This window comes from Amphichorda felina, assembly GCF_050947745.1.
Source record: "Amphichorda felina strain 45539 chromosome Unknown scaffold_3, whole genome shotgun sequence".
Lineage (NCBI taxonomy): Eukaryota > Fungi > Ascomycota > Sordariomycetes > Hypocreales > Bionectriaceae > Amphichorda > Amphichorda felina.
This window is the reverse complement of record NW_028145047.1, coordinates 2,155,592-2,179,117: the sequence shown is the minus strand read 5'-3', so window position 1 is coordinate 2,179,117 and position 23,526 is coordinate 2,155,592. Positions and strand designations below refer to the sequence as shown.

Below are 23,526 nucleotides of genomic sequence, written 5' to 3'. Positions count from 1 at the left end.
AGGGATCTCTGCTGTATGCTTGTATCCGTAGTGCAAATGGTGCCTGGCTAGCACTAGCCACCTATAGGTATGCCATGTGATGGAACTTGGAATGTCTACAAGTACTCGTGTACTCGTACTCGTACCAACCTGTATTGTTCCAAGGTGGGCAAGTGGGCAAGACATGATGAGGACGTCACCCCACCAAGCCCACCTTGATGATTGATCTCCAGCACAGCCCACCTTGATCTACATGGTACGTACCTCTGTACCCTGCCAAGGCAGTTGACATCGTCATTTGGCAGTCGCGACCTCCCTCCTTCATCTGCCCGCGTTGGGCATTTTATCGATAAGCTGCTCGTTCCTGTACTCCTCCCTCACTCTTCGTCCCAGATTCCGCTTCAACTGCGTGCACCTAGGTACTTATCTACCTAAGTTTTCGCCATCTCTGATCCAGGGAGACAGACTCGGCAACGTGTCAGTGATATTGGGGCGGGGAAGCTTATCTGTGGCGGGCCCTGTTCGCCCTGGAGTATATGACTGCGCCTTCAAGGCCACCCAGTAGCTACTAATAGGTAGCTGGTAGCTCCCCCTTTCCAGACCATAGCTCACTTCCACTTCCACCATCATGGGCGACACCAAAAGTGGCACCAAGGGCGAGCTGCCTCTGGGGCAAGCGACACCCAGCTTCCCTGATGAGGCCTCTGACGCGCTTGTGTCAGATGGCTTCTTGGTCCCAGAGCTGGACGTTCAGGGTGGCTCATCAGAGCCACCGCAGGAACCCCCACCTGCCTATGGAGAGCTTCACGATCAAATGCAGTTTTCGCAACCAGGTTTCGAGGCTGGCGCTGCTATAACCGGTAAAGGGACCCCTATTCTATGCAGGCTGAGGCTGGTACTGATTCTTCTTTTCGATAGACAATGGTCGGGTTAGCATAAATATCAACACCAAGAACAGAAGGCTTGCCGACCTTCTCTCCCCCGCGATAGAAAGTCAGATCAGACCTGAATCACCTACTACACTTCCTCCCGCCTATATTCCTCCTAGCCTCGGCGGTCAGCCTGGCCAGAAGCCGCCGTCCCGCCTCAACGTTGTCATTCAGATTGTCGGCTCGCGTGGCGATGTCCAGCCTTTCGTCGCCCTGGGCAAGGTATTGAGGGACACCTATGGTCACCGCGTTCGCATTGCCACCCACCCTGTCTTTCAGCCCTTCGTGGAAGAGAATGACCTTGACTTCTTCAGTATTGGTGGCGACCCCGCCGAGCTCATGGCCTTCATGGTGAAGCACCCCGGCCTCATGCCAGGGTTTGACGCAGTCAAGAGCGGCGAGATCACTAAGCGCCGAAAGGGCATTGCCGATATGCTTGTCGGATGCTGGAGGTCATGCATCGAGTCTGGCGATGGGCTGGGGCCGGCCCCTAGAACAACCAAAGAGACTATCGACCTCTCCGTCCGCGTACCCGACGATGACGGGAGGGAACCATTCGTAGCTGATGCCATCATTGCAAACCCTCCGAGTTTTGCACATATTCACGTCGCCGAGAAGTTGGGAATTCCCCTGCACATGATGTTTACGTGAGTGATCATGGTATTCGAGCCTAACTCCTCCAACTAAATAACAGACACACAGGATGCCATGGACCCCTACGAGAGCTTTCCCTCACCCCCTTGCCGACATTCAGTCATCTAACGCCGACGATGTTATGACCAAATACCTGTCGTATACTCTTGTCGAGATGATGACTTGGCAGGGATTGGGAGACGTCATCAACAGATTCAGGGAGAAGGTGCTGGATCTCGATCCTCTATCTATGATCTGGGCGCCGGGACTCCTTAACAGACTCAAGATACCTTACACCTATTGCTGGTAGGTTCGCCGTGTTGGGAGTCTCATTTTTGTTTCTGACATAGGATCTAGGTCTCCCGCTCTGATACCCAAGCCGAACGACTGGAGGAACAATATTGATATATCCGGCTTCTTCTTTCTGGACCTAGCCACCTCTTACACTCCTGATCCTGAACTGGCTGCTTTCCTGGAGAGCGGTCCACCTCCCGTGTACATTGGCTTTGGGTCGATTGTTGTCGATAACCCAAACCATATGACTCAAACCATATTTGATGCTGTTCGATACAGTGGTGTTAGAGCTCTTGTATCCAAGGGATGGGGTGGCCTTGGGGCCGACGACTTTGAAATACCGGAAGGCGTCTTCATGTTGGGAAATGTTCCTCACGACTGGCTGTTCCAGCGCGTCTCTTGCGTGGTGCATCATGGTGGCGCTGGGACAACAGCTGCTGGCATCAAGGCCGGGAAGCCCACGCTCGTTGTACCTTTCTTTGGAGACCAACCCTTCTGGGGAGCCATGATCGCACGAGCCAAAGCTGGGCCCGACCCGATACCTTATAAGAAGCTGACATCTGAAAGGCTGGCCGAGGCTATCAATATCTGCCTTAGGCCAGAGACACTGCAGCAAGCCAAGCTCTACGGGGAAAAGATCAGAGACGAAAAAGGCACTGATATCGGAGGGCAAAGTTTCCACAGCCACCTCGACATTGAGTCGCTGCGGTGTTCCGTCGCCCCAAGCCGCACAGCGGTGTGGCGTGTCAAGAGGAGCAAAGTGCGCTTGAGTCCCCTTGCCGCAGCTGTTCTCATTGAAGAGGGACTTTTGAAGTACTCAGACCTGAAACTGTGAGTTACAAACCCTCAATTTAAGTTGGGATCTAATCTGGTTCAGGTACCGCCCTAGAGAGTACAATACCGAGGACCAACCTCCGGATCCCATTTCAGCGGCTGCGAGCTCTCTGGTCATGGACGCGAGCGGTATTGGAATGGCCATTGCTGACATGCCGCGAGAAATGTTTAAGAGTCGTAACCAATCCACAGAGAACCGCGAGAGTCGCTCTCCCTCTGGAGATAGACCCTATGCCAACACTAAAGGGGATGGCCTCGCTTCCGCTATAGCGTCTGGAGAAGGCCATTCCCAAATTCCATCAACAAGCTCGGGCGAACCAACAACTATGTCCTCGACTATACTGACCCCTGAACAGTCCAGTCAGTCCCACAGATCAGACTCAGCGTCTGTTTTCACATCTTCTTCGGATACTGTTTTGGCAAGCCCATCTGACCGTCCCACAACGCGAGCCTCAAACTCCCGAATGAAGGAGGCATATGCAAATATGGATTCCTCCCAAGTTGGAGTTGGAATTGGGACTGCTGTTGGTACCGGTAAAAGTGTTGGCCGTGTTGTTGGCACTGGCGTCAAATCACCAATGAATTTCTGCCTCGGACTGGCCAAAGGGTTCAGAAATGTACCGAGGCTGTATAACGATGACACGGTACGGCCAGCGGAGAAGGTTACCGACCTTAGCAGCGGGATAAAGGTCGCTGGGAAAGAGTTTGGTTTCGGGCTTTTTGATGGGATCTCCGGGCTGGTAATGCAGCCACTAAAAGGCGCTGAGAAGGAAGGTGCAGCAGGACTTGTCAAAGGAGTGGGAAAGGGTATTGGAGGGCTGATCACAAAACCTGCCGCAGGTGAGTATCTCTTCATAATTTTTGCGGACCGCTTGCTGACAAGTTGAAGGCTTCTGGGGTATTCCTGCGTATACCATGAAGGGAGTTCACGCGGAGGTTTCCAAGAGGTTTACACGAAGCAACCACAACTACATCATCACCTCTAGGTTCATCCAAGGCCAGCGCGACTTAAGGAACTCTACTCCTGAAGAGCGCAAGGACATTGTAGCTCGCTGGGGCAGTGAGACTTTCGACCTCAAAGGTTTTGACACGTATAAGGGGAAAGAGAGGGCAACACAAAAAGGATATGACCCTAGCAATGCAGGAGAAACCTCGACTGGGATACATCCTGGATGGCTGAATCACTTTTCCTCGTTTGATGAGAGGATTAGGGACGAAAAGACAAGGTTTTACGCTCGAAAGGACTCGTGGAAGAAAAACCTCATTGGCTCGTCTGGTGCTCCTGCCAGCGCCAGCCCTACCACGCACCCGACCATCCCCGAGGACGCCGAGTTCGAACAGGCTATCCAAGCGTCGGTTAGGGAGACTTCGCGAGGAAATGCCGAGGAGGATGCCGCAGTCGAGGAGGCCATCCGTCATAGCGTCAGCGCTGTCCGTCAGCAAGGCGAACTCCCCGAGCCTGTCCGTCCGGTATCCGAGAAGGACCCATCCATATTCAACGATGCCGCGTATCAGATCACGGATGAAGAATATCAGGATCTTATCGAGCACGCAATTAGGGAAAGTATGGGAGGTCAATCAGGATCCATGTCCCTTCCGCAGGAGCAAGGAATCGTGGAGCTCGACGCTACGAACTCCACTTTGGTTTCTAAGAAGCAAAGACACACAGATAATGAAGATGACGGGGATTTGCAGAGGGCGATTGAGGATTCGAAGAAGAGGGCACCACAGTTACCCCCACGACTGCCACTTGAGGACGATGAGTTGGAGCGCGCTATAGCGGCATCCAGAGAAGAAGCCGACAGGGAAAGGACGCAGCGAACAGAGGAGGATATCGTGATGGAGTACGTCAAGAAGCAAAGTTTGGCAGAGGAGGAATTTCGGAGGCAAAAAAGCAAGGGGAAACGTGTAGGGACTGGGAGAGACGATGAAGACGACGAGGAGGACCTCAAGAGAGCGATGGAAGAGAGCTTGAAGATGGGTCGCGATGACAACTCGGGTCCCTCGGGGCTAGGTGGGGTTTGAGCAGGAGAGTTGGCGATGATACTATACGGATACCCCTTGCAAGTTTACTTGGGCTAGTCATTTGGAAATTCGATAGGGCCTTCGATGGACAAGCTAATAGCTGCGTGTGATCTTTGTGCTAGATGTAAGCAAATACCTATGCCAGCTACTCTGGGAACGACGCGGCCTCACGCGCAGAATTTCTCCCATCTTATCCATGCCCAAACGTGTGACTGTTGCGTACAAAGTCCTTACTCACATCCAAAGTGTCTACCAAGTAACCATGGACCATAACTCGTACTTTCCTCGCAAATGTTTAGCAAAGCATCGACGAGTTTCCAATGTGTTTAATCCTAGCTCCATCCCTTAATTCGATCTGCTCCTTGGGCCTTTGATACCTGGTAACCCACAAGAGCCGAAGAAACTCGTGTTACTTTGAACCACCCCGAAACGCCAAATGTTGATATCCGTAACATAGGAAATGGGATCGACGAAGGAGACATGCTGATGGTGTGTGCCCTGGTATTATCTTTACTGGGACGGGATTATCGTAGAGAAGAAAGTGCAGTTTCCAAGCTCTCGGACGAGGCGTCTGCTAGGACTGTGCCACCTTAGCGGTACTGTTGCTGCTGCGGGTATCCCGGCTTGCCTTGCGGCGCGTAGTTCTGCGGAGGCTGGTGGTGTCCCTGATTCTGAATCTGCCCGTGGCCACCCTTGGCCATGGCCTGGACATCGGGTCGCTGCTCGAGGGGCTGGTTGAAGTTGCAGATGTGGCACGAGATGTCCTTGTATCCGGAAATGGAGAAGGGAACGATGGGCTGGTTTCACCATAGTTAGCACGGGACTTTTGGATCCTCTCCCGGGGGGTGGGGGCAGCGTGGACCGGATTTAATTAATGACTTACAATGAAGCAGACGGTGAAGAAGGGACGGCGCTTGAGGACGCGACCGGACATGTTGCCGCAGTGGTGGCACTGGCAGACGACGCCCTCATAGCCCTCGAGCTCCTTGCGAAACGTTTTCTCGCCGCAGATGAAGAAGAAGAACATGGCGGCGGTGTTTTCGGTGTTGTTCGAGGTTTCGATGTGGGGTTGGAAAGTGGCACGACACGGAAGCCTTGGTTTTCTTCTTCGGCTATAGTGTTGCGATCGAGAGTGAGGAAGACGGCTATGGCTGGGGAAGCTCTTATAGCGGGTAGGAAGGGTTTGTCGGGCCGTCCTACAGTAAGTGGGGAGAAGGAAGAATACTTGAAAGGAGAATGAAGCAGAATAGGGGGAATGAGGAGGAGTAGAGAAATAAGCAATGTGAAGATGGATGGATGGAGGCGAATGGAGGTGGTGCGAAGTTGTCGAGCAGCTGCTGCTTGCGCCGCCTGGTGGAGAGGGAGAGAGGTGAGCAACGAGTGACGAGTGACGACTCATCCGATTGTGGCTTAGCCACGGGAGGAGCTCCAGCTTTCAGGAATCAAGCCCATCATAGGCGCACGGGCCACACCAAGGCATGCATGCAGCCCACTGGGCCACTCAAGCCGCTGCAAGGTGCCCTGAGAGTCTGAGACTCTGGAGTGGAGTGCCAGGGCTGCAACTCGCTGCAATCTGCGTCACTGGGACCCAGGCTCACCTCTAAATTTTTCCCGAACGGTGGTGCATGTTCCAACGACCGCCGTGACACGCATCGCGACACATCCTGCCACACGGTCCACAGACTTCGAGGGAGGCACCGCACTCCCGTCCCATGGACTGATTTGCGCTCCATTGACGTCAGCACGGCTGTGACCCCCCCAGGCCATCGTCCGGTTCGCCCAGTTCGCCCGCCATGCTCTACGACCTCAACATCGCGTGGTCCCCCACCACCACCAAGGAGCAGCTCCTCCAGACCCTCGCCTTCGCTTCCTCCCTCGGCTACGGCACCGTCGCCCTCAACCACACCTTTACCCAGCCCCCTATGGGCAAAGACCCCACCGCGCCCTTCCCCGACCTGTCTGCCGAGACCGCCGCCAACAAGAAGCTCCCTCACATCCTCCACCGCGCAACCCTCCCGCTCGCCGACCCCGCCGCCTCCAACTACCGCCTCCCCTCCCTCATCCGCGCCTTCGACATCCTCGCCGTCCGGCCCCTCACCGACAAGGCCTTCCAGAACGCCTGCCTCACCCTCGACGTGCCCCTCATCTCCCTCGACCTCACCCAGCAGTTCACCTTCCACTTCCGCCCCAAGCCCTGCATGGCCGCCGTGTCTCGCGGCGTGCGCTTCGAGATCTGCTACGCCCAGGCCCTGGCCGCCGACGCCCGCGGCCGCGCCGCCTTCATCGGCAACGCCGCCAGCCTCGTGCGCGCCACGAGGGGCAGGGGGATCATCATCAGCAGCGACGCCAGGGCCGCGCTATCGCTAAGGGCCCCCGCGGATGTGGTCAACCTGCTCAGCGTGTGCGGGCTGGGGAATGAGAAGGGAATGGAGGGCCTGGGGGCGGGGCCGCGGAGCGTGGTCGTCAACGAGGGCATGAAGCGGAATGGGTTCCGCGGGGTCATTGACATTGTGCAGACGGCGGGGCCTGATCCCAAGACGCAGCAACCGAAGCAGCAGTCGAAGCAGGAGGCGAAGAAACTACAGAAGCAGAAACGAAAGAATGGCGAGGAGGAGAACCAGGCTACTAACATCCGACAGCACAAGAAGATGAAGGTCGTGACGCGTGATGGGGACTTGGCTAAGAGGTAGCACCAGCATTGGGCCTCCGGCGTTCTTTTTTATTCCAGGGTTACAGGCATTCAAGATACCCATTAGACATCTACGGGTCGGCGCAGTATGAAAAAGAGGAATTCAATTGAGCCAATATATACAACAAGGTATATGCCAGCGGGTCGGTACAGTACCTAGCTGGATGCCCGTGTCCGCACTCGACGTCAGCCAAACTCGGTCTGCGCCATGTGACTTTATGGTCCGTCGGTAGACTGGGCTCGTTCCACCTCGGTGCGTGGAATCAAGTTGCCCAAGTTGAGGCGGCTGTTCAAGCTGAATCTGGACAAGTCGATGGAGGGCAACAGCACCGGTGCTGCGGTGGCTCCGGCGGGGTCTGATGTCTCTGAGAGGACCGGGTCAGCTGGAGCAGAAGGATCAGGGGCGTCTTCATCGCCGTCTTCTTCCTCCTCCTCTTCATCATCGTCGTCGCCTTCGTCCTCTTCATCCTCTTCATCATCTTCACTATCCTCCTCCTCATTATTCTCGTCACCCTCGTCTTCGTCGTCGGAGTCAGATTCGCTGTCGGAGTCACTGTCGGACTCGGAACTATCGCCTTCATCAGCGCCGGGGGACCCCTCAGGCTCGTCCTCCTCAGGCTCAGCGGGCTCCCCGGCGATTTTTGTTGGCGTGGGTGGCAGCGCCGAAGGTGCCAATGTAGTTCCTGTCCTCTGTTAGGCCAGGGCTCGACGCACTAGGGATTTGACTCACTTATGCTTAGAGTTGCCAAGGGATCGCGGGCAAGAGTCGTCTGTGGCAGAGCAGACTCCGCAATGGGCACTGTGGTCACTCCCACTCCGTTGCCGTCTTCATTGGGGACTGGTTTTACTACAACTGACGGCGCTGCCGTTAGCGTTTCCCCAGTAGTGATTTTGGGTGTGTTTGCAGGCAGACCCTGCAAGGCGCTTAGCTGGGCGTTCCTGGGAGGATATGACAAGACACTTACGCCTCCGGGGCATGATTGTGTCACCGTTACCACGACCGTTTCGGCCGGCAATTCCTCCGTCACGGTGCTTGCCGGTACGATTTGAAGGATAGTGGTGGTTCTGGTACTGTTCTCTGCGAAAATGGTTGTGGTTGATGGTGGCTGGGTAGCGACGACGGTTTCGGTGACGAAGGATAGCCGGAAACTAAGGATCCGTCAGCCCAGGAAATCCCCAAAGCTGGGAAGACGACGTTACCCTTCGAATGACTCAGCGTTCACTTCCCCTCCCTCATCATCTTCCTCAATTACACCATTGGTAAGGTGGACCGAGATGGTGACAGTCTCGGTTGTCGTGGCGTTGAGGGAGTTCAGAGCATCAGCGCCGTTGACGGTGATGGTTTGACGGATAGTCTCGGTCACGGTCTCACGACCTTGATTTCCCCCGCGAAACAACTGCTTCACCTCATTGAGAAGGCCGTCTCTTCTGGAACGGTGGCCTTGGTCGACTACGGCAGCCTGCCAAGTGGTTAGGGAAAGGTGCAGACTCGAAGGCCTCTGGTCTTACCTTTGCAAGAGATATGGCACAAAGGAGGAAGGAGTGGGACGGTCTCGGTCGCATCCTGTGGGAAGATGCGATGTCGAGAAAGTGTTCAAGGAGTCGGCTACTCAGCGCAACAAGAACAGTCGGTTTATAAAGCTTGGTGAAGCAGTCAGGCACAGCCTGCGCTGAGTGTTAGGCTGGAGCAGACAAGATCGATGCGGTCGTTAACGAAAGACTAGCGATCTGCAGGATCAAGACAATGAGGGACGATAAAGAGAGTGGTTAATCCGGTTTCTGGACTACAAGAGAGCGTGGCAAGTATACAGAATCATGAAAGGAATTATTCCTAGGCCCGCCCGGGAGAATATCTCAGAAGTGTCTACTAGTGCTGGCAGTCTAATAGACGGCGGCTCAAACGAGGGCGCCACCAAACACGTATCCGTATACTCATTTGTCCGTGCCTTGTGGCTCCGTTGTTTGAGCTGCCGCCGTCTAGACCATACTAATGGTGCCTTTCAAACGAGGCTTGTCGCGATGCCGGAATTCTGGAGGTAGCGACAGGGATCTGAGACGGAGCTCCGACAGCAACTGTCTGCAATACCTGCGACTGTCTGTGGCTGTCTGTGCATCTGGCGCTGCAGCTTCTCAAGCTCTCTGGTTAAGTTAGTCGAGCTAACTGGGGAGCACCTGCATTTATGATCACATGGTGTTTTCTGATTTATTGGTTGAAGATAATGAGGATCTGAGATCGTGGGGCGGGAGAGGAATCGGGGGGGAGGCGCGGCCCCGTGGGCTCTAGAGATCCGTGAGCTGTGGGAGGCCATGTACTCCTGCACCAAAACTGTATGACGAGATACTTGGCTAGCGATGATAGCCGTCATCGACTCTTCATCACCAGTAGCCTCGAGTCGTCCGCATACCAACACGTTCAATTGCAAGTGAAAATGAACTGCATATTAATAGAAGAGTGGCCTGTTTGTTGTTACCAATTCCCTCCATCAAAACACACACGCCATGGCGACGGTTCACGTGCTCGACAACTACTACCTGGCCATCACGGCCATCATCACCGTCGCCTACCAGCTCTTCTTCTTCGCCATCGCCTTCACCTTGAAGTTTGACAAGCTCACTGGTAAGCTTCGTAGAATGCTTATTGCTAGCCTTCTCATGACTAATCTCCAATGCCATCCAAGACTTTGCTGGCGGCACCAACTTTGCCATCCTGGCCATCGTCACCCTCTCCCTCAGCGGCCACCACCACGCCCGCCAGCTCGTCGCCTCCCTCTTCCTCATAGCCTGGGCCCTCCGCCTCTCGGGCTTCCTGCTCTTCCGCATCCTCAAGACGGGAATGGACAGCCGCTTCGACGACATGCGCGGCCGCTTCTTCCCCTTCCTCGGCTTCTGGGTCCTGCAGATGCTCTGGGTCTGGTCCGTCTCCCTGCCCGTCACCATCCTCAACTCGCCCGCCGTCACGCGCTATCCGCAGTCCGGATTCGGCACGGCGAGGGACATTGCCGGCGTGGTGCTCTTTGCCGTGGGCCTCGTCATGGAGACGGTGAGCGATATCGACAAGTACCGCTTCCGCCAGACGCATGACAAGGCCGACGTGTGCGACCGCGGCTTCTTTTACTACTCCCGGCACCCAAACTACTTTGGCGAGATCCTCACCCAGTTCGGCAAGTCGAAGCAACATCTCCATCCCTTCAAGTCGCGACGCCAGCGCTAACTCCTACCCAGCCATCTTCATGATCGCCGTCTCCCCCGCCGCCGACGGCTATGTTGGCGGACAAGCCTTCAAAGCCCTTTATGCGGCCATCCTAGGGCCTTTTGTCATCACCGCCCTCCTCATGTTCGTCTCCGGGCTGCCCCTGTCGGAGAGACCCAAGTCCAAGGAGCGCTATGAGAAGGGCCGCAACTGGGAGGGCTACAGGCGCTGGCTCGACCGTACGAGCATCCTGATCCCATTCCCGCCGCAGCTGTACGAGCGGATGCCAACGTCTCTTAAGAGAACACTTTTTCTCGAGTTCCCCATGTACGTCTTTGATCCGGCCAAGCACTCGGATGTATCAAACCCGGGGGGTCGAGCTGTCGAGGAAGGGCTGGTAGCAGGGGGCCGGGGGGATGGGGATCAAGAGTCTTCTCGGGTCTTAACAAGGTCTGGATGATCCCTGAAATCTCAATATAAATAGAAATGAATTTTGCCCCTGATATACTCGAGTTGAAATGTTATTCCCGTATTTGCAACGCCTCTACTCTGCAACCTATGCAATCCACCCCCTCGCAGCGTTGAGGCCGTCAACCATGTATCCGAACACACCCTCCCAGCCATGCCATGCCATTAGTACACTTTTCCTCCCATATCCACAGCCGCAAAGAAGAGGGAAGTACCTCACCCGCTCAGCTCGCACGCGCCACTGACCTTGCAAGAGAGCTTCTTCTCCTGGCTATGGCACCCCCCGCTCCCCGTCAGCTCCTCCGGCGGATCCAGCCTGCCCATGTCATGGTGGCTGTAGGTGGTGAACTCGGACTCCTCCGAGTGCGACTCGGAGCTCTCGGGGATGGGCACCATGGCGTTCTTGGCCCAGATGTGGACGGCTTTGCTCCAGTCCAGGCCCTCGAGGCAGCCGCCCTTGACGGAGACGACGTTTTTCGTCTGTCCGGAGCCGAGTCAGCCGTTTTTCTTCTTCTTCTGCTTTTTTTTCTTTCTTTCTCTCTCTCTCTCCTTCTCCTGAAAATCAACCTGGGACTGTAAAGGGCCTTGCTTACAGGTGTCGTGTGGAAGAGCCGAGTGCCACAGTTGCGACAAAAGTAGCTTAGGGATATCAGTCAGCCTCTTGTTCTTGTCTCACATACCTGTCGCCTTTATTTCAACGACCCTTGGTTCTGCTCACCAGTACAAGGTATGTCCGGACGCCACCGGCCGTCTACCAACATTACACAAAACGTCGTTAGTTGAGTGCTATGTAGCAATCCCCTCACGCGTCCCCACACTCACGAGTAGCAGCTCAGCAACTCCGTATCGGGGAGCTCGAAGCGGGGGAAAATGGCCGAGGTGCCAAACGCAGAGCCCGTCTGGCGACGACAGTCTGAGCAGTGGCAGATGTACAGGGCCAGCGGCTGCGGGAGCGGCGTCTTGAAGCGCACAGCGCCGCACTGACACCGCGCGTCCATGGCGGAATGTGGGTTTGTGAAAAGACCGACTGTGCTGGAGGAATCCGGCTCTGTCTTGGTGACGCGGGGCGACGGTGTCGGTCGGTGGTGGTGTGGTGTTGATGGTGGGGTTATACAATTGCTGACACTCTCTGCATGGAGGTGTACAGTACAAGCAAAAGGCGTCGGGCCGGCCGTGGCAGGTCGCCGAGGTCAGTATATAAGACAGCCAGTCTTGAATGCCCGGATGATAAGCTGCCGATGACCGTGAATCCGTTCACCGGCCCGGAGCTGCGAGCGGAGACCGGCCAGGGCCCGTTCTGGAAGCTTTTATGTACATCTTACTAGCATGTTCCTATGTGAGTGACACGGCGAGTCAGTGACTCACCGCCGAGCCACATGCCCGCCATCGGGCGACCCTTTGTAGCGTGAGGGACTTGTGCGTGTACAAAGTATTATCATTAGTACTACGTATTGGCAACCGAGTCCTTTTAGTGCTCTGGGCCCGGATCACAGCTATTAGTATCAGTCCAGAACTGATCATCAGCCATTAGACTCGTAGCTGGCAATCGCAGTCTCTCTAAGCCTTTTGCCAACTGGCTGGACCCTCGGGTAAGGGGGCGACATCCCCGGCCCGCAGGCCTTGTGCCAGAATCCTGAACATCTCGCCCTGATTGGCCCATGGCTCTTCCGAGGAGGGAGCTTTCCAGCTCGCGGAAGTTCTGCTGTATAATATGTGGTCGGGTCCTTAGTAGCTGGCCCTGGCGGTGGGTTGTCGAAAGGCCCAGGTAAAGCCATCGCCGCCCGTGCTCTCTGCAGTTCCTAAGATGGCCCTCGGGCGCCTAAAATGAGCCCTCTGATGCTCTAGAACGACTCTATACTGCTTGTAACGGGTTATGCTCCAACCGATGTTTCAGTGCTGGGCAATCAGGCTCTAGGGCTTTCAGCGCAATGCTCGATAATTCTGTGCCCATCAAGGTCCAGTGCTGTTCCAGTAGGGGCCTGGCTTTTACAGGAATGAGTCCCTTGGAGTTTCTGGATCCTTTGGAGTCGCCATCGAGACCGATAGAAACAAGTCGTCAATTTCATCGTCGTGGATGCCATCATCATCGATCGCGTCAGCATCTGGTTCTTCCTCGCCGTCGCCGTTCTACGGCTGGTGCCCAGTACCCGCGTCCTGCATCGTCTCATCCTCAGACGGCACGCTGACTCCCTGCAAGCCCTTGTACACGTTCGTCTTGCGCTCGTACTCGACGTTAGGTGGTACGGCAAAGTCGCCCCGTGCTGCGAACCACAGCAGCGTCTCCGGCTCCGGGCCTCGCTGTGGTTCCTGCTGCTGCTGCTGCTGCTGCTGGTCGTCCTGTCGTCGCCCCTTTGTGCCCTCCTCCGCCTCCTCCTCGTCGTCGTCGTCCTCCTCCTCATCTTCGTCCTCCGAGTACTCTTCCAGATCCCTCTTCAGGCCCGTCCGCACATTCTCCACGCCCATCTCCCTCTCTTCCTTGGTGTACACATCGCCGGCCTCTTCCCCGACATACTGGGCGATCCGCTGCTGCACCCACTGGCGCGCGTCGTCCCACACCTCCTGCATGCGCGCCAGGCCCTCGGGTGTCGCCTCCGCCGCGGCCCCGCGGCCCAGGGAGACCAGCTCCTCCACGTCCGGCTCGAGCTTCTTCCTGAGCAGCTGGCCGAGCGCGTTCTCCTGTGTGCGGCCGGGGAAGTTGGGCGACGGGTGCACGGCCATGCGGTTCAGCAGGTCCGAGTTTTCGTTGATGCTGTCGAGCAGGCTCTGCAGGTTTCGCTGGATGATCTGGGCCGACGCCTGGAAGGAGGCGCTGGGTGCGATCAGTCACCGACAGCACAAATTCGGCTCCTGCTAGGGTATGGACTCACGTGTGAGGCAGCGGGTTGCTCTTTATAATGTCCATCCTCAGACTCTGGATGCTGCTAGACAGCTGAGACAGGCGGCTGAGGATTTGCTCAATCGACTTGAACTCGTCGTCGTCCAGCATGAGGGCGGCCATTTTGCTGCGCGCGCGTGGTTGTGCGCCGAGGGCCCAAGGCGGGGCGCTGAGTCGAAGTTTCCGGGGCGCTGAGCAGAGGTGTGCGAATTGGGAATGTGACAAAGGAAAGGAGAAGGGGCGCGCTTGTTGACTGTTGTTGTGGGAGAACAAAGTAAGGAAGAGTTGGCTTGGAGAGTTGGGGGGGCTCGATAACATCCGTAGGAGGTCCGAGGGCTGAATGAAGCTCCTGCTGTTATCGATTGGTGGGGCCCCCAGGCTTATAGGTGCCTACGTAAAACAGGTACCTACGTAAAACAGGCACCACCGCAGCACCTTGATGGCCGTAAGTGACTATCTGGATCGTACCTTAACAATTCCATATCCCGGCTATGGAGAATTTACAGGCTACCCTTCAAAGAATGATGTTAAGAAACGACTTAATGCACACGCCATTACGGTCCCGTGGTCCTCACCCGGGTACTCCCTGAATACCACCCCAGAAAGGAGGCCGCTTTCCTGGAGACGGGCACACAGCGCTTTTGCGTTGTCCAGCATTGCCCGTTCCTCCGCCAGCTTCCTCCGCCTCTCGTACTCTTCTTCTCCCTCGCCCGGCCGCCGAGGGACCTTCTGCTCCAGGGAACCGACCGACATCATCAACGCGGGACGGGGCGTATCTGCAGGCTCATCGGCTCCTCCGCCTTCGCAAAACCGTCTCTCGGACTCCAAGATGAGGCAGTCGTCGAACCATATAGAAGGACTGGCGCACATGTAGCAGTGGAACAGCGACGTCCGCGTAAAGAGGGCGTGCAGGCCGAAGAGGCCCCCCAGGGAATGGCCAAAGATTGCCTCGCGGCCCAGGGTCGAGCCAGCCAAGACGTGGTCTGCGACGAAAGTTTTCACCGTCTCCTGGATAAAGTCCAGGAGATGGTCGGCACCGCCGTATCGCCCCGACTCCGAGGAAGAGCCCCCGGGAGGAGTCAAGTCATGGATCCGGCGAGGGCTAAAGACCGCGTCCGTCAGGGGGTATCCAACCGCGACGACAACGCCGCCTCCCTGGAAGGTTGGCGATGCCGCTCGCCTCCACGCGGCTTCCGCGGCGGTCAGGAACACGGCGTTCCCGTCTACTAGGTAGCTAATTAACCATCATCAGCGCTTGTGGCGTCTTATGGTTAGGTCCCGAGGTGGACTAACATGACTGGAACATCCGAGTGACCGGAGCGCTCCGTCCAGTGCATGGGCCAGGCCACCTGGATCCTGTAGACTTCGCCTCTGGAGGAGGTGAGATCCCATGTTGCTGTGTAGGGGAGATGGACTGGGCCACCGGGTCCTTTTAGTAGGCGAGTCATCTTGCGGCGAATCCTCACAGCCTCGGTAACTCGAGGAGCTTGTTAGGCGAGCAGCGAGAATTTGCGGGCGTCGTCGTAATTAACAAGAAAGCAAAATCCATTTCCTGGATCATGCTCTTGCTCGAACCATTCCGGCCCACTTGGTGTCCCTGGATATGACACCTTAATCCTCTAAATATTGGCCTTAGCGGCGCGAATCGCCTATGTCGGAGGAGTTTCCATGTGGATTGGAGTGGGTCAACTGCGCCAGATGATCTGATAAAAATCTGATAAAAAAAAGTCCTCCGTGCGGCAGGCCAGGCAAGATCATTCAGGAACAGGGACCTCGGAAGTTCAGGGCTACGGCGCATGATAAGGTGCAATGTTAGCAGTGACACCAAAGGCTATGATATTTGCTAATCTAACTAGCACTTCAAACTGATGTAGTGGCAGCTGTGCTGATATTTTCGAGGCCAGATTATCAAGATACAAAGATACAACCTCCAGTCAGTTTGATGTCTGGAGTGTATTATACTATTCCTACTTTTTCCTTTCCTGTCGACTTTCCATTTCCATTTTCCTGCTTTTCACCTCCTACATGCCATCTTACTATGCCTTCTTTTACTATTCACACCTTAGGTAGCTACTGCTCGCTCCTCTCGGTAGCCTCCTTTTCTCCCAAGTTAGCTGTCACGACTCACATGAGCACCACTAGGGGAGCGGCTCGGGAATTCCCCTACCTCTGATGGCTTGTCGTCCTCCTTCTTGTCGAGCTTGACATTCCTCAAAGCAAACATGATCAGGAGCATGGGTGCGAGCCCGGCCGTCGCGGCAATAGCCAGCACCTGCTGCGTCTCTCGATACGAGCGGTCAATGGCTGCTCGCGCTGGGGTGCCAGCTACAAACTTCTTGGCCACAACGATGGATTTGTATATTCCCTGGGCCTTGTCCTGCATGTCCCCCGGGAGGTACTTCTGGAGCTTGTTCGGGAGCATGCTGTTCCAGATGGCACCACCGACACTGTTTTTTTTTGTTCCCGTTAGACTTCTGCACTCCCAACCGGGCCTTATGGGGGGAGGGAGGAAAACACACCTGGTTCCGATGGCCGCACCAAAGCTCATGGCGGCGTAGTACACACTCGTGACGATGGCGACGTCCTCCGTCTCCACGATGCCCTGGATGGAGACCTGTGCGGCGGTCTGGTAGAAGGCGCGGCCCACGCCGACGAGCGTCTTGGCCGTGATGAAGCAGACCTCGTTGGCGGGGCCGGCGCCGTCCTTGTTGGTGAAGTAGATCTGCAGGCCCTGGCCCAGCACCACGATGGGGACGCCGATGAGGACAAAGATCTGGGACCGCTTGGTGTACCTCATGAGGATGCCGACGAGAACCGACGCGATCTGGAAGGATACACGGAGCGCGTTGCTAGGTGAAGACGGTGAGCGACGATTCAGTCAGGGGGACGGGTGTTGGCCTGGCAGGACTTACTCGATTCGACTGGCATGGCCGGGCGAGTACCCTCCGACAACCTGCAGGTAGCTCGGGAAGAAGATAGTAAAGGTAGAGTAATGGAAGAAGTCGAGCATAGACAGCAGGCAAGCCGCCACGACGGTGCGCTCCTTGATCATCCTGAACGGGATGAATGGCGTCTTGGCGAACTTTGCGTCCCAGAGGAGGAAGACGCCAACAATGGCCACGCCAAGGACGAGCATCACGATGGTCGACGGCTGCTGCCATCTCTCGCTGTTCTTGGAGCCCGTCAGCGACAGCGGGATCAGCGCGAGGCCCACGCCCACGACGAACAGGAAGGCGCCCAAGATGTCCAGGTCGGTCCATACGAGGTGGAGAATGCGCTTGGCGAGTGGCGCCGAGGACGACTCGTCGGTCCAGATGCTCTTCCTGACAAAGCCATTCTTCTTGGCTCGTCTCTGGAGCACATACATTGTGACGATGAGGGGCGCGGCGCAGGCGGGGAGGATAATCCCCCACATGCCGTAGCCCCAGCGCCAAGTAGAGTTCTCAAGAACCTCGTCGGCGACGATGGTGCCTAGGTAGAGGGTCGGTATGGAGGCGACGGACTCGGGTAGGGAGGCCCAGATGCCGCGGTTCAGGAGGCTGGTGGTGTCGGCAATGAAGATTTGCTGCATGATAGAGAATCCCGTGTCTCCAATGGACTCGAAGATACCGCCAGCCTGTGGTACAAAGTTAGTGCCAGCCTTGAAGGGGATAATTGCAAGGGGAGAAGGGGGCATTTCTTACAATGTAAGTTCCAATGTCCTGGCAGGCTGCGTAGAGGACCATGGCAAGGACTATGAACGCAATGCTGAAGAGGAAGCCCTGGGCTCGGCCGAAAACCTTTTGCGAATGAACTATCAGTACCAAAGCTAAATAACAGTGAGGAGACTGGGAAAAGCGCTCACATTCGAGAGCTTGGCCATAATGGGGTAGGTCGCAAGAGACGTGACATTGTACACGATGTTGGCAGTGGTGAGGGCGGAGTGACGGGCAAAGTTGCTGGTGGCAAACGCGTCGTAGGTCTTGGTGGAGTACTTGATGAACGAGGAGATGAAGGTAGTGGCGAAGAGACTGCATGTAGGAGGTTACAGGTTAGCTGCGTCTGCCTGCGTGGTGAGCTGAAGGGGAGAGAACTGGGGATGGCCTCACCCAACGAAGGCGACGATCAACGCCCGCTTCGACCACGAGCGCTGGAGGATTTCAACGTCGGTCATGGGCTTTGAGCTAGGAGGCAACGTCTTCTCGACATCGTGCTCCTCTGGCGTCTCCGAGCCGTCGACGACGACCTGCACATCTTCCTTGGCCATGGGAGAAGCGTTGTGAGCTTTGCGTGAGCTGGGGCCTCTGGACTTCCGGTTCCCCTTTCTCGCAGTGTTCTAGCTGTAGCTGCTGTTGTTGGTTCACCCGCGCGCTAGAGGGCAAGGCAACCCTGGCCCTTTTTAAACATGGCCTTGTCCGTTTACAGCCCGCCGACCTCGGGCGGTTGGAAAAGCTGGTGGTTTCGCGCGATGCTTGGAAGGGACTCACCCCGATGCCATTAGCAAAGCACCCAAGCATTGTTGAGGCTCACCCCCACCCCTCGCCTTATTTGACGCGCACTAATAAAGGCCCAGGCCGTATTAGTAGAGGTTGAGAGTAGGCTAGCACCATGATGTGTGGAGATCTTGGCGGCCTTCCTCATCTAATCTTATCAGATCCACGCGAGGACCCCATCATCTTCCCGCAACCGACCTATAGCAAGCGGCGGTGGCCACATGCTTCGTAGCAGAGGCTTCTAGCCCGCGTTTCCCCGAGGAACATGGGCATTAATGGGCCGATTAAACGTGGTTTTTCTTTAGAGCCAAGCCGTCTTGTGAAGCTGGGGTGGTGTCATGGCGCCAAAGTCATGACAGTCGCCTGAGCCTCTCGGCCATCCAGATCCGCCTTCCTCCGCGCCGTATAACGAGTGCCATTAACTTGTTCACCATATCTTATCTGCAGGCCTGACTATTGACTGATACGGACCATTGGTCGCTGCATGTGGAAGATAGAGTTCAGACATGACCTCGAAGGAGAACCTGCAACGACTCAACGAGAAGTCCGGACGGACTCCTGGGCCATTGATAGTACAAGATTCATGTAAGCGGCTCTGAGGCAAGCATCCCCACATCATCGAAGAACTCGAAGTCACCTTTATTTAGTCATTCTAATTCTAAAAGTCCTTAAGGCTAGGCTAAATAACGGACACGGGTAAAAACAAAGAGGAAAAAAAAAGACCATACCAGATGCCTAACAAATCCCGGGCAAACTCTACCGACGCCATCCCCATATCTTAGAAATCCATACCCAAACTAATCTCTTATTCTCCGGAACCCTCGTGTCCTGGAATTTTCCAGTTTCCCCGTTTTCATCATCTTCATATATGTGTAACACATCATGTCGGTAACAAAAGAAGGCGGCTCACATACTAATAGGTTTTGTCAAGTTCAGCTGCCACGGGTTGAGTTGACCACGACCTTGGTAACCTCGTGGCCGTAAACGTCCACAGCCGGGAAGCGAGCACGGCGTTCCAGATCATCCAGTGGGATAGTGGAGCGAATATACCTTGCCAGCCATGTTAGCATCCAGAGGTCCCCTTATATCAGCTGAATGAATCAAACTTACTTCTGACGGCCATCATCCTCGGGGTTGAAGTCCCAGCTGGTAAACTGGCCGAGCTTCAGGGCATCCCACACAACACGGCGGCTGCGCTGAGACTGGAAGACCTGGGCCGTGATGGCGTCATAGTCCCACTTGGCATTGGCCTCGGCTTCAAATTTCTCAAACATCTCCTTGGCCTCCTGTTCCTCGGGGGTCTTGGGCTCGATCTTGCGGAAGCGGGCAAGATTGTCGACCTCGTGCGGATCGCGTTCGAGGTTGAAGAACTGAGGGTCATCGGCCGGGCAGGTGATGTACTTCCAGGAGCCGCGGCGGATCATGAACAGGGGGCGGACTGTCCCCTCGCCAGTGTACTCTGCGAAGACGGTGTCATGACCCTCCTCGTTCTTGAGGTGGGGCATCATGCTGACACCATCCATAGGGAGGTAGGGCGAAGGCTTGGTGCCGACGAGGTCGCAGAGAGTAGGCAGGATATCGAGGGTAGAGACGTTCTGGGAGACGCGGTGGGGCTCAAACCACTTGGGGTAGCTGACGAGGAGCGGCACGCGGACCGAGGACTCAAAGTAGCTCATCTTGTACCAGAGGCCACGTTCGCCCAGCATGTCGCCGTGGTCACCGCTGAAGATGACAATGGTGTTCTCGGCAAGACCGGCATCCTCGAGAGTCTGAAGTAGCTTGCCAATGTTGTCGTCGACGTAGCTGACGGAGCCGTAGTAGGCTCGCTTGGCGCGCTTGACCTGCTCATCCGTAAATTCCTGGTCCCACAGGTCGCACACCTTCATGAGACGCTTGCTGTGGGGGTCCTGCTCGTCCTTGGGGATATTGACCGTGGGCAAGGCAATATCAGTGTCCTCATAGCGATCCCAGTACTGTTTGGTGATGGTGTAAGGGTCATGAGGGTGAGTCAGTGAGACCTGTACGAATTTGAAGTCAGCCATTGCCGGATAAAAACCGTTGGTTCACCAATATACACCTCGTCAGGGACTTGAGTTGTCCGGTAAAGTCTCTATGCTTCAATCTGTTTCGAGCGCGCTCCCATTCATTAAGCCACTTACGGTCAAGCAGAAAGGGCGCTTCTTGGGGCCCTCGCGGACATGGTCCCAGAGATACTGAGTACTCCTGAACATGACCTCCTCGTCGTAATCCAGCTGGTTGCTCCGGGCGCAGGGGCCGGCCTGGAGGATGGAGCTGGCATTGTGGTACCACTCAAGACGAGTGTCGGGCTCGTCCCAGTTGACAGCCCAGCCAAAGTCAGCCGGGTAGATGTCGCTGGTAAGACGCTTCTCGTAGCCGTGGAGCTGGTCGCCGACAAAGTGCATCTTGCCAGCCAGAGCGGTGTGGTAGCCCTTGCTACGGAGGTAGTGGGCGTAAGTGGGGATCTCAGAGCTGATCTGAGCAGCGTTGTCGTAGGCGCCAATCTTCATGGGCAGCAGGCCGGAGATCATGCTCATACGAGAAGGGGCGCAAAGGGGAGAGGGGCAGTAGGCTGAGTCGAACTGGACAGACTGGGCTGCCAGGGCGTCAAGATGGGGAGTCTTGATCTGAGAGTCGGGGTTGTACATCTTGAGTTGAGGAGCAGCCAGCTGGTCGGCCATGATGTACAGGATGTTAGGCTGAGCGGCCGTCTCCGGGTGGGAGGTGGGCTCGTGGAGAGCCGAGGGAGGCATGGAGTTAAGATCGGGAGCCATGGTAGCGGTCACCGGTTGGTGAGAGGGTGGGCCGGGTGAAATGTGAGGTGAGATGAGGTCTCTTGTTGGCGTTTGCCCTCTATGCTTCGATACTTTGATGAGATCCTTGAGGGATGAGAGGGATGATTAGCTCGATGTTGATGAGGAGGGGTAGCGAAGGGCAAGGAGAAGAAGAGGGCGAGACGGTCGGATTTTTGAACGAGGAGGGGGTCAAGGTATTAGTACTCGTACTAGATAAAGATGGTGGGTAGTGGAAGTCGGAGGTGGATCAGGGGTCCGATGGGGATGAGCGGGCGGGGCGTATGGAGAATGGGCGGGATGAGATGGAAGGCGGTCACGAGGAGGAGCCCGGGGTTTGTGGTGGATAGACAACACTTGGCAAGGAGCGACTAGACTAGCCGTTGAACGAGTTGGAACCCAGCAGATTCGCACCGGCAGATAAGCTGGGTAGGACCAGGGACCTGCGTAGCGTGGTGCGTACTATCAGGTGCGTAGCGACTAGGTAGTCCAAACTTCAGAGCCAAAGGTCCACTTGGCTGGGAGCATCTGGGGTGCGTCGGGACTCGGGACGTTGGTGTAATGGGGAAGCAGGCACTCCAGGGCTCCGTATTCCTGTCGATCAGATTAATAAAGGGGTAGAAAGATCGGTCTGGCGTGATCGACTTGCTAAGTTTGCAACTTGGTAATGTACGCGTAGACAGATCAGCGCAAACACGGACGCAGAGGTGCCGCTGATCAAACTCCAGATGAAGCAGGGCAGGATGTCAGGCCGAGATGACAGCATGGCTGAGATGGTTGAGAGCGCCCAGGTGAGCACAGCCTACCCACTCGTAGAATGTGGCTGGCCTCTCGTCTGGTGCGTTTGTCAGAGAAATCGGTCTCATTGTTGATGCCTCAAACGGCATGAATCAAAGTCTATACAGTGAAGCACAGTATCCATCAGCGCTCGCAACTGCCCCTCTTAATTACCTCTTGCTGCGGCTGCCGCAACGGCCGACCGTGCTTTCCACCATTCCCGACCGCTGCTGCCAAGGAAAGTGCCATTGAGGCAGCAGCAAGAGCAGGTAGTAATCAATTCCTAACTCGTATAGTACTACCTTACCTAGAACTCATGCACCTACTAAAAACATGCCGATTATCTTACCCCCTCACCCTCCTTCGGTGGCTGCTGTCAATCTTTTTTTTTTTTTTGGACGGACCGGCGGTGTGAGGCAAAAAGTACTCTGAAACTGCCCGATTGGGCGTCCCGGGCGCTGCGGTTGGCTGGCGACCCCTGCTCTGCCATGCCGTGAGAAGATCTTCATGGTCTGGAGATTGGCACGGGAGGCCCGGATTCTCCTCGTCCGACCACAGAAAGGACTCAAGCCAGGCGGTTGAGAAAAATACCGTCTCCCCTTTCGCGTGGAAGGCTGTGGAGGCGGTACCATCTAGCCGGGGACCCTCATGGTATCGAGTCGAGCCCTCCAAGGGACTTTGACCGACTTATACATATACAGTGCCAATTGTGTTCTGGTCGCACCGTATAGCCGATGCATCTCGAACTTGACGACGGCGGAAACACCATCATGTGGACACGCTGCCTCAACCAAGCCCGACAGGATTGGCCCTCCTGCCCACGGGCCAGGTTGCCACGTAATTCCATGGGCGACTCGAGCAGTCATGAATAATGGAACACCAGAAGCAGCACAAGCGGCCTTCCCCTTGGCATGCCCGATTTCCTTACCTATCGGACACTTTTGTACGCGCCTCAAAACACCAACCCCATTGCTGGCAACGTATGCTACGTCAAGCACGCGGCGAACCGTCGAAACTGACGTCTGCTCATCCCAAAGCGTCCAAGGTTCAGCCCATGGTGGGGAGCAGCTGCTACTGCCTGCTCTCCTTGGTGCGCCCACAAATGCCACGATGCCATCTCCAGGCTCTGTGACACCCCATATGGTGCATTGGTTGGCCTGTTGGTGCCACTTGGACCCTGGACCCTCGATCCGCTTCTTTGCTTTTCAATTTCTGTATTCTAATTTCTCGTCGCTGAGTGGCTATCTCCCATACATTTTTATTCATCCAGCCTTGGCAGCCTCCAAGTGGGGGCCTGCATGCACCAGAGTCAACCACGAATAACCATAATACCCCCCCATGTGCAGCAACAAGCGCCCGTCATCGATGAAGCGAAAGAAAGTGAAACTCAACCCAGCCATCGGCCGTCCTAGCACTGTCAAATACTACTGTATACCTGCAATGGAGAGGCGGCTCCCTGTTGAGTTTGACCGTCAGACTGTCGTGACCAGCTCCATTGATGGCGCAATCGATGCCTCAGTCCGTAATCCTCCGTGCACGTACGAAGTACTA

At 55.9% G+C, this 23,526-nt stretch overlaps 10 protein-coding genes across 10 annotated transcripts; 3 read left to right on the top strand and 7 right to left on the bottom strand.

Annotated features, from left to right (window-relative positions):
• Positions 1 to 607: 607 nt before the first annotated feature.
• ACO1O0_003382 (uncharacterized protein) lies at positions 608 to 4,694 on the top strand (the record flags this gene model as incomplete). Its single annotated transcript, XM_083192836.1, has 6 exons — positions 608 to 839; positions 898 to 1,555; positions 1,611 to 1,847; positions 1,899 to 2,666; positions 2,713 to 3,509; positions 3,559 to 4,694. The coding sequence occupies 6 exons, from the start codon at positions 608 to 610 to the stop codon at positions 4,692 to 4,694; spliced, it is 3,828 nt and encodes a 1,275-aa protein (XP_083051893.1).
• Positions 4,695 to 5,284: 590 nt separating this feature from the next.
• Positions 5,285 to 5,721, bottom strand: ACO1O0_003381 (uncharacterized protein; the record flags this gene model as incomplete). Its single annotated transcript, XM_083192835.1, has 2 exons — positions 5,285 to 5,491; positions 5,578 to 5,721. 2 exons carry the CDS (start codon positions 5,719 to 5,721, stop codon positions 5,285 to 5,287), a joined length of 351 nt encoding a protein of 116 aa, XP_083051892.1.
• A 766-nt stretch (positions 5,722 to 6,487) lies between these two features.
• On the top strand, positions 6,488 to 7,384 carry RPP1 (RNA-binding RNA processing protein RPP1; the record flags this gene model as incomplete). The annotated part of the gene is made up of 1 exon (XM_083192834.1): positions 6,488 to 7,384. One exon carries the CDS (start codon positions 6,488 to 6,490, stop codon positions 7,382 to 7,384), a length of 897 nt encoding a protein of 298 aa, XP_083051891.1.
• A 215-nt stretch (positions 7,385 to 7,599) lies between these two features.
• ACO1O0_003379 (uncharacterized protein) lies at positions 7,600 to 8,946 on the bottom strand (the record flags this gene model as incomplete). The annotated part of the gene is made up of 5 exons (XM_083192833.1): positions 7,600 to 8,066; positions 8,114 to 8,230; positions 8,349 to 8,461; positions 8,584 to 8,843; positions 8,893 to 8,946. 5 exons carry the CDS (start codon positions 8,944 to 8,946, stop codon positions 7,600 to 7,602), a joined length of 1,011 nt encoding a protein of 336 aa, XP_083051890.1.
• A 936-nt stretch (positions 8,947 to 9,882) lies between these two features.
• Positions 9,883 to 11,033, top strand: ACO1O0_003378 (DUF1295 domain-containing protein; the record flags this gene model as incomplete). Its single annotated transcript, XM_083192832.1, has 3 exons — positions 9,883 to 10,000; positions 10,062 to 10,539; positions 10,589 to 11,033. 3 exons carry the CDS (start codon positions 9,883 to 9,885, stop codon positions 11,031 to 11,033), a joined length of 1,041 nt encoding a protein of 346 aa, XP_083051889.1.
• A 224-nt stretch (positions 11,034 to 11,257) lies between these two features.
• On the bottom strand, positions 11,258 to 12,039 carry ACO1O0_003377 (Mss4-like protein; the record flags this gene model as incomplete). The annotated part of the gene is made up of 3 exons (XM_083192831.1): positions 11,258 to 11,521; positions 11,635 to 11,680; positions 11,864 to 12,039. 3 exons carry the CDS (start codon positions 12,037 to 12,039, stop codon positions 11,258 to 11,260), a joined length of 486 nt encoding a protein of 161 aa, XP_083051888.1.
• Positions 12,040 to 13,168: 1,129 nt separating this feature from the next.
• Positions 13,169 to 14,039, bottom strand: MED8 (RNA polymerase II mediator complex subunit MED8; the record flags this gene model as incomplete). Its single annotated transcript, XM_083192830.1, has 2 exons — positions 13,169 to 13,850; positions 13,909 to 14,039. 2 exons carry the CDS (start codon positions 14,037 to 14,039, stop codon positions 13,169 to 13,171), a joined length of 813 nt encoding a protein of 270 aa, XP_083051887.1.
• Positions 14,040 to 14,423: 384 nt separating this feature from the next.
• On the bottom strand, positions 14,424 to 15,364 carry ACO1O0_003375 (alpha/beta hydrolase; the record flags this gene model as incomplete). Its single annotated transcript, XM_083192829.1, has 2 exons — positions 14,424 to 15,150; positions 15,210 to 15,364. 2 exons carry the CDS (start codon positions 15,362 to 15,364, stop codon positions 14,424 to 14,426), a joined length of 882 nt encoding a protein of 293 aa, XP_083051886.1.
• A 622-nt stretch (positions 15,365 to 15,986) lies between these two features.
• ACO1O0_003374 (major facilitator superfamily domain-containing protein) lies at positions 15,987 to 18,162 on the bottom strand (the record flags this gene model as incomplete). Its single annotated transcript, XM_083192828.1, has 7 exons — positions 15,987 to 16,013; positions 16,084 to 16,363; positions 16,436 to 16,765; positions 16,829 to 17,532; positions 17,600 to 17,695; positions 17,761 to 17,926; positions 18,005 to 18,162. The coding sequence occupies 7 exons, from the start codon at positions 18,160 to 18,162 to the stop codon at positions 15,987 to 15,989; spliced, it is 1,761 nt and encodes a 586-aa protein (XP_083051885.1).
• A 1,158-nt stretch (positions 18,163 to 19,320) lies between these two features.
• ACO1O0_003373 (alkaline-phosphatase-like protein) lies at positions 19,321 to 21,180 on the bottom strand (the record flags this gene model as incomplete). The annotated part of the gene is made up of 3 exons (XM_083192827.1): positions 19,321 to 19,438; positions 19,499 to 20,406; positions 20,548 to 21,180. The coding sequence occupies 3 exons, from the start codon at positions 21,178 to 21,180 to the stop codon at positions 19,321 to 19,323; spliced, it is 1,659 nt and encodes a 552-aa protein (XP_083051884.1).
• Between the last annotated feature and the right edge of the window lie 2,346 nt (positions 21,181 to 23,526).